Source organism: Ovis aries, chromosome 14, assembly GCF_016772045.2.
Source record: "Ovis aries strain OAR_USU_Benz2616 breed Rambouillet chromosome 14, ARS-UI_Ramb_v3.0, whole genome shotgun sequence".
In the NCBI taxonomy this organism is placed as follows: Eukaryota; Metazoa; Chordata; class Mammalia; order Artiodactyla; family Bovidae; genus Ovis; species Ovis aries.
In genome coordinates this window covers 61,918,362-61,929,095 of record NC_056067.1, presented here as the reverse complement: position 1 = coordinate 61,929,095, position 10,734 = coordinate 61,918,362, and the positions used below count along the sequence as shown (strand labels likewise).

Below are 10,734 nucleotides of genomic sequence, written 5' to 3'. Positions count from 1 at the left end.
TTCTCAGGTGCCAGGTTAACATTTTCTTTCTCCCGCTTTTATGTTCTTATACTTTCTTTGTGAAAATCAGTCTTGCTGCACACTTAAGAAGCATGTAATTTTCTGTATGTACATCATGCTTTGAAAAACGTACTTAAAAATTAGACAACATTAAAGTCACTTTGTCCACTGGTAATAAAGACAGGGTTGTAGACGCATGCACCTTCACACTCCATAGAGGCTGAGTGTTCATGTAGCAGAAGACACCTTCTATGTATGTAGGGATTCTACACAACATCTATTACCTTTGGTAAAGATGACTCAGCACTAAGGGTGCTTTTGTCAAGAGTCTAGGTGGTGGAGGTTGGTGGTTATGGCTCATCGTTCTCTAAGCTGTGTCGGATCCCGTATCCAAAGTATATGAGAAATCCTAGTAAGGAAATGTGAAAATGAGAAGGATAAGTAGGCACTCTTCCTGGGTACAAATGTCCAATAGGCCTCCTATTATGGTGGCCAAGAAGTTTAGGGTTGCTCAGTTTGGGATCTGTCACTCAAGGGGTCTCTTTATGCCAGAAAGCCACTTACCAATCACATTCCAGATGCCAAATATGATCCAGGTCCCAGAAGTTATCTGCATCATCAAGTAAAGGTTCACGAAGATGCTCACTAGTGGGAGGACAGGCAGAGCAGGGACCTGTGGGGCAGAGTCAGTTCATCCCTGAACACACCCCAGATGCCTGAATGAGAGACTCTACCCTACGTGGGCAAGAAGACCAGCCTTCAGACTGTGTATCCAGTGCCTACTCAGACTGTGCATGTAGAGTACTGAGTGGGGATCAGGGAAGAGTCCATTGGTTTTAGCACTCCCTGGATGTTTAGACTGGGAGGCATGTTCACTCCAGGTGGACAGTTTGGGCACATAAGGACACTTACCTTAAAATAAAGAGGAATGGGGTTCTGGGGCTGCCTCCAGATGATGACCATGACCCCAATGATGAGCAGCAGCAGCAGCACAGCCACTGGTGTGTACCCGGAGTCTCCAGAGAACTCCTGACTGGACCACTGGACCAGGATCACGCTCAAGATTATCATCAGGAGAACTACAGGGGTCAAGGTGGAGGAGAACAGGTTCAACTTCAGAAGCTGAAGATGTCAAGACCTTGGGTCACATCTCTCCCCAGGCTGCCCACCTCAGCAAGGGCCCTCATGTCGCCAAGACTCCTCAATGGACAAAATACACACTCCAACACCATACTGTCAATTTCAGAAAATGACCAAAGAGAAATCCCACTGCTCACCAAGTAGTGAGGCACATCCATAAACAATCTGGCCAGATTTCCTAGTGGGGATGGTGCTGATAGGGAACCACAGACTCTTTAGAATGTTTGAGTTTCTTGCTTCAGGTTCAGAGTCCAGCAGATGTCCATCAAGGCCAGGCATCTCAATTTCCCCCTGTGTGTTCTCATTCTTGTTTAAATTCTGATCGGGCTGGTATCTGAATTAGAGGTTTTAAGGCAATATTAACAGCAGTCCCTACTTAGCCAACATCACACAGCCTATTCCACATCTGTCCTATCTTAAGCAGAGCAGGACTTTTAGAAGACAGCATGAAGGCAGAAGACAGTTACTTCCCAACTAATATCCAAGACTCCTTACCAAGGTGCAGTGGGGTCTCACCTGAGGACAAGAACAGAAAATGCCACCAGGGAGTAAACGAACAGAGTCCCGACCGACACAAGATCCACAAGATCTGTGTACTTGAAGAGTAACGCCATGAGCCCTAGAATGAGCGCACAAACAAGGTGAGGAAGGGAGTGAGAAACAGCTGGAAATATGTAAGTTACAGCGTGCATTTCATTTGTTTTTTTAACCTGTAAGATTTGCAGCAGACATCATGGCCACGACACGAATGCCTGTGCGGACATGGGTCCGAGTAAGTACCCGGAAAAGGAGCCCGTCCTCTGCCATCGTGTAGATCAAAGGAGGCATTCTGGACACGGCGCTATGGAGTCTAGAAGAGAAAATGGAAACATGTAAGGATGCGGAGAAGCAGGACAGACTGGAACGTCTGCTCTCTTGTTGGCTTGGGGTAAGGTGTCTCTCTGTCTTCTCTACCAATCCTAAGGGTTGGGATATCTGAGTATCTGACAGTAGACAGGGAGAAAACCATGGCACTGACCTGGATATAAGAGCACAGAGGGTGCCAATAATCACGAAGTATCTGGCGGGGAGCCACAAACTATGGAGAATGGCTTGTGGCAAAGGGTTGTGAGGCTGAATCTGGTAGTAGGGCACCATGAGGGTGAGTGCCACTGAGACACCAGAATAAGCCAAAAAGCAGATGAAGATCGTGATCAAGATGCTCCAGGGGATGGAACGATGAGGATTTATAGCTTCTCCCCCTGCAGAAAGAGAAGAAGTGTTGAGTCAGGAAAACACACTGGGAAAAATCCCCTTCCTTGTACTCCTCAATCAGGTTTCCCCAAAGCCAGGGGCAGCCAGTCTGTTCCCAAACCTCAGATGGGATACACAGTGACCATGTTACCTTTAGTGGCAAGAACATCAACACCAAAAAAATAGTAGAAACATGTAGCTGTTCCCTGGAGAATCCCTTCAAAGCCGAAAGGTGTAAACCCTCCAGAACCCAGACGGCCCAAGCTACGGTGAGAGAAAGAGAGAAAGAATGCAGGTGAGGTGTGTTCTTCCATCTCTACTGAGTTTCTCCCTTCATACCTCAAGTCCTGGGCTCCAGAACTCGCTTCATCTGGATCCATCAGCCCAGATATCTTTAGTCCACACTACACTAGCTCTGCATGCCCTTCACCCATATATTATGGCCAATATTACCCTCCTAAGCCATAGATGTCTCTGGTTCTGGATATGTTTAGGTTGTAGTCCTGTTCTGTGAGCCTCCAGTTATGCAGATCTCCCTTAATGAAGCCAGTGATGATAATGAAAATGAGAACCAAAATGTTTATTCCTATGGATATTTTGGTAACCAGGATTGATTCACGAACTCCCAGAAGCAGTAGTCCTGCAATGATGTAATATGAAACACTCAAATTATTGATACATTTATAGATATACTGGTCATAGAAACACCTTTTTTCAACAACAAGAGATGACTCCTCACTTGGACATCACCAGAAGTTCAATACTGAAATCAGATTTATTATATTCTTTGTAGCTTAAGGTGGAGAGGCTCTATACAAAAGCAAGACCTGGAGCTGACTGTAGCTCAGACCATCAGTTCCTTAATGCAAAATTCAGGCTTGAATTGAAGAAAGTAGGGAAAACTACTAGATCATTCTGGTATGACCTAAATAAAATCCATTATAATTATACAGTGGAGTTGACAAATAGATTCAAGGAATTAGATCCATTAAGCAGACTGCCTGAAGAACTAGGGACAGAGATTCCTAACACTGTACATGAGGTAGTGACCAAAACCATCGCCAAGGAAAAGAAATGCAAAAAGGCAAAATGGGGGTCTGAGGAGGCTTTACAAATAGCTGAGAGAAGATGAGAAGTGAAAGGCAATGGAGAAAGGGAAAGATATTACCAACTGAATGCAGAATTCCAGGGAATAGCAAGGAGAGACAAGAAAGCCATCTTAAGGGAACAATCAAAGAAATAGAGGAAAATAGTAGAGTGGGAAAGACTAGAGATCTCTTCAAGAAAATTGAAGATATTAAGGGAACATTTCAAGAAAGGATGGAAAAAAAAAAAAAAAGAAAGGATGGGCACGATAAAGGACACAAATGATAAGGAACTAACAGAAGCAGAAGAGATTAAGAAGAGGTGGCAAGAATACCCAGAACTATACAAAAAAAAATGTTTCAGTGGTCTGGATAACCAAGATGGTGTGGTCATTCACCTAGAACCAGACATCCTGGAGTGTGAAGTCAAGTGCGTCTTAGGAAGCAATAGTACAAACAAAGCTAGTGAAGGTGATGGAATTCCAGCTGAGCTATTTCAAATCTTAAAAGTGAAAGTGAAAGTGCTGTGAAAGTGCTGTATTTGATATGTGAGCAAACTTGGGAAACTCAACAGTAGCTTCAGGACTTCTAGATCAGTTTTCTTTCCAATCCCAAAGAAGGGCAGTGCCAAAGAATGTTCAAACTACTGTACAACTGCACTCATTCCCCATGCTAGCAAGGTTATGCTCAAAATCCTTCAAGCTATGCTTCAGCATTATGGGAACCAAGAACTTTCAGATGTACAACAGAGTTAAGAAAATGCAGAGGGCCAGAGATCAAATTGCCAACATTCTTTGGATAGCAGAGAAAGTGGGGGGGGGCAACACAAATGAATCATATACTTCTGCTTCATTTGACTACACTAAAGATTTTGGCTATGTGGATCACAACAAGCTGTGAAAATTGTTAAAGAGATAGGAATACCAGACCACTTTACCTGTCTCCTGAGAAATCTATGCAGGTCAAAAAGCAACAGTCAGATGCAGACATAGAATAATGGACTGGTTCCAAATTGGAAGAGGAGTGCATCAAGGCTGTATATTGTCACCCTGCTTATTTAACTTACATGCAGAGTACATCATGCAAAATGCCAAGCTGGATGAAGCACAAGCTGGAGTCAAGATTTCCAGGAGAAATATCAACAATCACAGATATGCAGATGATACCACCCTAATGCAGAAAGTGAACAGGAACTGAAGAGCTTCGTGATGAAAGTGAAAGAGGAGAGTGAAAAAGCTGGCTTAAAACTCAACATTCATAAAGCTAAGAACATAGCATCTGGCGCCATCACTTCCTGGCAAATAGAAGAAGAAAAAGTGGCATCAGTGACAGATTTTCTTTACTTGGGCTCCAAAATCACTGCAGACAGTGACTGCAGCCATGAAATCAAAAGACAATTGCTTCTTGGAAGGAAAGCTACGGCAAACATAGACAACATACTAAAAAACAAGGCCATCACTTTGCCTACAAAGGTCCGTATAGTCAGAGCTATGGTTTTACCAGTAGTCATGTACAGATGTGAGAGTTGGACCATAAGAAGGCTGAGCACCAAAGAACTGATGCTTTTGAACTGTGGTGTTGGAGAAGACTCTTGAGAGTCCCTTGGACAGCAAGGGGAACAAACCAATCAATCCTAAAGGAAATCAACCCTGAATATTCATTGGACTGATACTGAAGCTCCAAAACTTTGGCCACCTGATGGACAGAACTGACTCATTGAAAAAGATTCTGATGCTGGGTAAGATTTAGGGCAGGAGGAGAAGAGGGTGACAGAGAATGAAATGGTTGGACAGCATCACTGACTCAATGGACGTAAATTTGAGCAAACTCCAGAATATGGTAGAGGACAGAGGAGCTTGGCATACTATAATCCATGGGGTTGCAAAGACTTGGATATGACTTAGTGACTGAACAAAAACAGGAAGCAGGGAAATAGTTGCTCAGGGCTAGCAGTAGGTGGTGGTGGACAAACAGACAGTGATTGCTCAGTGGATACAGAGGTGTTGAACATGTTTGGAACTAGATGGAGATGATGGTTGCCCAACATTACAGATATGCTTAATGCTACTGAACTGTACACTTTAAGATGGTTAATTATTGTGGCAATCTTCTCAGAATACATGTCTAACAAACCAAGATGTACACCTTAATCTTGCACAATGTTGTATGTCAGTTATATTTGACTGAAGCTGGGAAAAATTACACAGTGGTTAATTTTATGCTATGTGAACTTCCTCTCAATTAAAAAAAAAAATCTTTGGCCTCAGTACAAAGGAAGACTTGTTGGTCTAAGTAAATGATTCTCAGCTTGGGGTAATTTTATCCCCCAAGGGACATTGGCACTGTCTGGAGACACCCTGATTGCCACAGTTGGGGGTGGGTGGATGTCACTGGTATCTAGTGAGCAAAGGCCAAGGATGATACTCAACACTCAATAATGATTAAAAAAAGAAATTAAAATTCACAGGACAGTCCCTTCACACCAAAGAATGATAAGCCCAAATTGTCAATAGTGCCAAGGGTGGAAAACAATGGTCTATGTCTTAGCTTCTGTCTCAAGACCCTTCTTTCTATTTTTAATCCCCGACCATTCTGCCACATCAAGACTTTCCTACAATGCATGAAAATAAATAAATAAATTAAAAAAAAAAAAGACTTTCCTACACCAGCTCCCACACCACACCCCACTCTTCCCATCCTGTTGTTGAGCCCTGTGTCACCTGTCATCAGCAGTACCAGGCCCAGGGCAAAAAAGTCTGCATATGTGGCCAGGGAGTAAGGCAGGTGCAGAGGGAAAGTTTCCTGTAATGCCTGAGAGATGTGATTCCCAATCAGGCTGTCAAAGACGTAACTCGAGACCCTGGCCAAGACAGCAGTACCTGTAGAGGCAGAAGAAGGAGCGTTCATTGACAAATAAAAATTGATGTGCCATAGGATCTAAAAACATAGATAAAATACCTGTATTTAAAAATACCTGCTAAAAAATACAAAATATCAAAGGGTTTCTTTTCATGGGTTAGGGAGAGTAGACCCAAATGATTCACCAAAATGTCAGGTGTTTTAATATGTTAGAAGCCGATCAATGTTATACAAGAAAAGAAAACACGTAAGGGAACGGGAGGGCTGGGATAGGCATGAAATTTGAAATCAAGTGGTAAAGGAAAATCCCAGGAAGGCAACAACTGAGGAAAGATTTCACTACGGTGAGGGGATGAGCCTGTGGGACATGCCTCCCTCTCACCCACTCCCTACAGTTCCCTTACCTTCTGGGTTCATGGTCCATCATTTAAGGACACAGGACAGAATTGAGTTGACTGCAATTGTGGGGTCTTCCTGACTCTATTATCAACTTTCCTCCACGAGGCCAAGAATAAAGTGCTCATGAATGAGTGAGAACCCAATCCTCCAACATAGTTTCCCAGTCTTAAGCCCCACACCATTTGTTGGCCCATTCTCACCCGTAACTAAGGGAAGTATGGAGTTCCAGCCAATGACAAAGGCATAGAGTTGACCCATCGTGACATAGCTGTAGAGATACGCAGAACCAAAGCGTGGTACCCAGGCCCCAAATTCGGCATAGCAGAGTCCAGATAACATAGAAAACATGGCAGCCACCAAGAACGAGATGATGGTTGCTGGTCCAGCTATGTACTTTGCCACTGCACCAGCCAGAATGTACACGCCAGCTATCAACATCCTGCCCACACCCACGATCACCAGGTTTAGGAGGTTCAGATGAGCCACAGGTCTCTCAGACTCATCTATGGGCTCCAGCAGCCGCTTGCACATGAGCTTCTGACCAAACTGGCGAACAAACTGACGCAACATCCTAGATGTAGTTGAGGAGGCTGCAGTCTGCTGAGAAAAGAAGACATAGAGCCGTTGACAATGTCCATCCACCCTTGACAGTGGGAGTCCAGTTCTATGGAGTATGGAAGTGATGGGGAGCAGGTGGTCAATGGACACAATGGGCAAGCTCTCCATCTCTGAGATTTGGTTTCTACAATCATAGAGAAGACTTCGAATTTGTCTCAAAGTTACTGGAAAGTTTGCTTGAAAAGAAGTGAGATGGAGTGGATTATGTCCCCCAAATGTGTCCTTTTGACGGGTAAATTGTTTTGAGCTAAAGTCAATTAAGACCCATTAGATTCAGGAGAAGCTCTTTACCTCTCCCGTAATTGTTCAGAATAATGCAGATTAGGAGACCTATGCCAGGAAGACAGCTATTACCACAGAGAACTTTTTAATCTCAGAAAGATTTACCTGCTTGGAGAGGACAAACATTTGTTCACCAGGCACTTGCTCTTCTCATCCTTCTGTGCATGGTCTTCCTCCCATTTGAAGCCCAAGATCCCCACCCCTTTCTCCTTAACTCAGGGGCTCATAAAAGCCTCAATTGTCTGACAGTCTTTGAGCCTCAAAAGATTTTATGGGGCTCCTGTACTTATTAAACTAACTGTGTTCATCTATCGTATGTCAACTGAATTGTTAGCCCAGCTGAAGAATCCAGAAAGCCAAGTCTTCTGCCCCTACAGAAGCGAGAGCTTCCAACACAAAGCCTGGCACATCATAGACGCTTAATTGGTATAAGTTGGATAAATAAGAATGCTGACTTTTGAATTGAAATCAACCAGCCCTGCTTGTCTGATTTTGCTGAAACTACATTCCATCTTTTTTCCCCTTTCCCCTGCAAAATAGGGCAAATTATCATCATTATTCTCTCCCCTCTTTGATAGGGTTGAAGTGAGTCTTTTAGGGGCTTGCCGAGCAGAGTGCTCAGACTCTGCACTTTTCTTCACCAAGGATCCTGAAACCTGGACACTGTTTCATTGTTTGCAGAGTGACACGGAATAGTAAGTGTCCTGGGGCAGAATGAGATGACATTTGAGGGGAGGCACAGAAGGACTGATGCTGAGGCTGAAACTCCAATACTGTGGCCACCTCATGCCAAGAGTTGACTCATTGGAAAAGACCCTGATGCTGGGAGGGATTGGGAGGAGGAGAAGGGGACGACAGAGGATGAGATGACTGGAGAGCATCACTGATGCGATGGACCTGAGTTTGAGTGAACTCTGGGAGTTGGTGAAGGACAGGGAGGCCTGGTGTGCTGTGATTCATGGGGTCTCAAAGAGTCAGACATGAATGAGTGACTGAACTGCGCTGAACAGACTCTAGCCCAGCTCAGTCAAAGCATCAAACTGCAGTGGCCTCCCAAGTGCCTGGAGGGAGGGTGGGACTAATGTTCATTGTGAATCAGAAATGAAAAGACTGTGTTTCCTGCTGCTTTGGGACATGAAATGTCTTCTGCCTACACAGCTCTGCAGGGCTAGGCTGATCCAATGACCACCAGTTATTGTGAGGGGGGCTTCTACCCCTGATACTCCAAAGTCCAAGTTTAACATTTTGATGAAGAGCAAGCATTCACAGAGCCAGGAAACTGTGAATAGAACCTTGGTTCTGCAAACACTTCAGCACTCTTGAACAAGTCATATGCTTCTCTGGACTGTTTTGTTCTTGCTCAAATGCTGCTGCTGAACCTTTCTGCACTGTGAGTAGCAATGTAAAATGGGGCAGCAGCTATGGATGCAGTATTGTGGTTCCTCAAAAATGAAAATTACATTTTCCACATGATCCAGTCATGTCATATTGGGTGTATACCCCAAAGAGTTGACAATAGGGTTCAAAAACATATTTGTACACCTGTGTTCCTTAGCAGCACTGTTCACAATAGCTGAAAGTTGGAAGCAACCCAGATGTCCATCCATGAAGGAATGGATTAACACAATGCGGCAGTACATACAGTGGAATATTATTCAGCCTTAAACAGACAGGAAATTCTTTTTCTCAAATATACTTTCTGAAATTTATTTTTCATTGGCGGATGATTGCTTTGCACTGTTGTGTTCGTTTCTGCCATACATCAGCATGAATCAGCCACAGGCATGCCTATGTCCCCTCCCTCTCGACCCCTCCCATCCCCCTACTCCATCCCACCCTTCTAGGTTGTCACAGAGCACCGGGTTGAGCTCCTGCATTACATAGCAAATTCCTACTGGTGATCTCTTTTACATGTGGTAGTATATATGTTTCAATGCCACTCTCTCAATTCATCCCACCATCTCCCTCTGGGTCCACAAGTCTGTTCTCTAAAAGAGACAGGAAATTCTGATGGATGCTATAATGTGGAGGAACACTGAGGATATTATACTCAGTGACATAATCCAGTCACAAAAAAACATGCTATGACTCCATGTCCATGAAGTACTGAGAGGAGTCAGCTTCCTAAAGTAGAATGGTGGTTTGCCAGGGACTCGAATGAATGGTGAAACTGGGAGTTACTGTTAAACGGAGACCCAGTTTTAGTTTTCTTCTTAGGAAAGAAGAGAAAAAAAGAGGTGAAAAGAGTTCTTTAAGATTGGTAGCACAACCATATAAATATACCTAACATCACTGAACTGTATACTTAAAATTGTTAAGATGGCAAATATTAAGCTATATGTAATTTACCACCATATTAAAAAATTACTGCCAATACGAAGAAATAGAGCTAACTTCACAGAGTTGCTGGGTTAGCAAACCAATGGTGACTTAATATAAATCACCACAGAGCCCTCCTCTGAAGACACCAAAATCCACGGATGCTCAAGATCCTTACAGTCACTGGGGCATCCACAGAGGAGGAACCTGCAGAATCAGAGGGTCAGCACTACACAGGAGACTGACATAAGTGATCCTCACACCATAAACCCTGTTCCAGGGGAATCTTTGATGTTGTTTGAGCACCAGTCAAAAAAAAAAAAAAGGTCTTAGAATCTCCATGGTCTGATCCAACCCCCTGCATCACCAATTGCCACATAAACCTGACAACTTCCAGCTCCTGTTTTCATCTGAAAAATGGGTCTCTCCACCCTCAGGCGGGAGCTGGACTGACCACCTCCACTCAGGGATTGCAGAGGTCTCTTTGGGAGGATGAGAACTCAGCACCCAGGCTCCTACAGAAGAGGGTGACCCAAGACTTACTGGATCCTTGCAGCAGAGCCTGGAGCACTGGATCAGCCAGGGAGGCTGAGGTTAAGTCATGCAGGACTGGAGCTGAGACATCTCTAAGGACCAAAGTGGGGAGTCCTGAGCACAGAAGACTGCTGTTACCCTCTGCGTTGTTAGGGTGGAGATGAAGCTGGATGGGCGGGGAGCATTTGCCATGTAGCTATCAGCCTTGACCCTTCTGTGGTTACTCGCAGGGAGTGGTTCTGAGAGGGGTTTTTTTTTTTTTTTA

At 44.1% G+C, this 10,734-nt stretch overlaps 1 protein-coding gene across 1 annotated transcript; it reads right to left on the bottom strand.

The window, feature by feature from the left end:
• Positions 1 to 350: 350 nt before the first annotated feature.
• Positions 351 to 10,598, bottom strand: LOC101114134 (cationic amino acid transporter 3-like). The gene is made up of 12 exons (XM_015100359.4): positions 10,479 to 10,598; positions 6,917 to 7,316; positions 6,179 to 6,337; positions 2,827 to 3,013; positions 2,525 to 2,637; positions 2,159 to 2,381; positions 1,851 to 1,990; positions 1,657 to 1,759; positions 1,278 to 1,474; positions 913 to 1,079; positions 565 to 673; positions 351 to 409 (listed from the first exon to the last, which is right to left on the bottom strand). Exons 2-12 carry the CDS (start codon positions 7,284 to 7,286, stop codon positions 351 to 353), a joined length of 1,827 nt encoding a protein of 608 aa, XP_014955845.2. The 5' UTR covers positions 7,287 to 7,316; positions 10,479 to 10,598.
• Between the last annotated feature and the right edge of the window lie 136 nt (positions 10,599 to 10,734).

Coding starts and splice junctions, on each gene's coding strand:
- LOC101114134 (XM_015100359.4), bottom strand. CDS start 7,286: ATGTTGCGTCAGTTTGTTCGCCAGTTTGGTCAGAAGCTCATGTGCAAG. Junction 2,382..2,524: donor TGATGTTCTTGCCACTAAAG/GTAACATGGTCA, acceptor CTCTTTCTGCAG/GGGGAGAAGCTATAAATCCT. Junction 1,080..1,277: donor TGGATGTGCCTCACTACTTG/GTGAGCAGTGGG, acceptor TGACCCCTGTAG/TTCTCCTGATGATAATCTTG.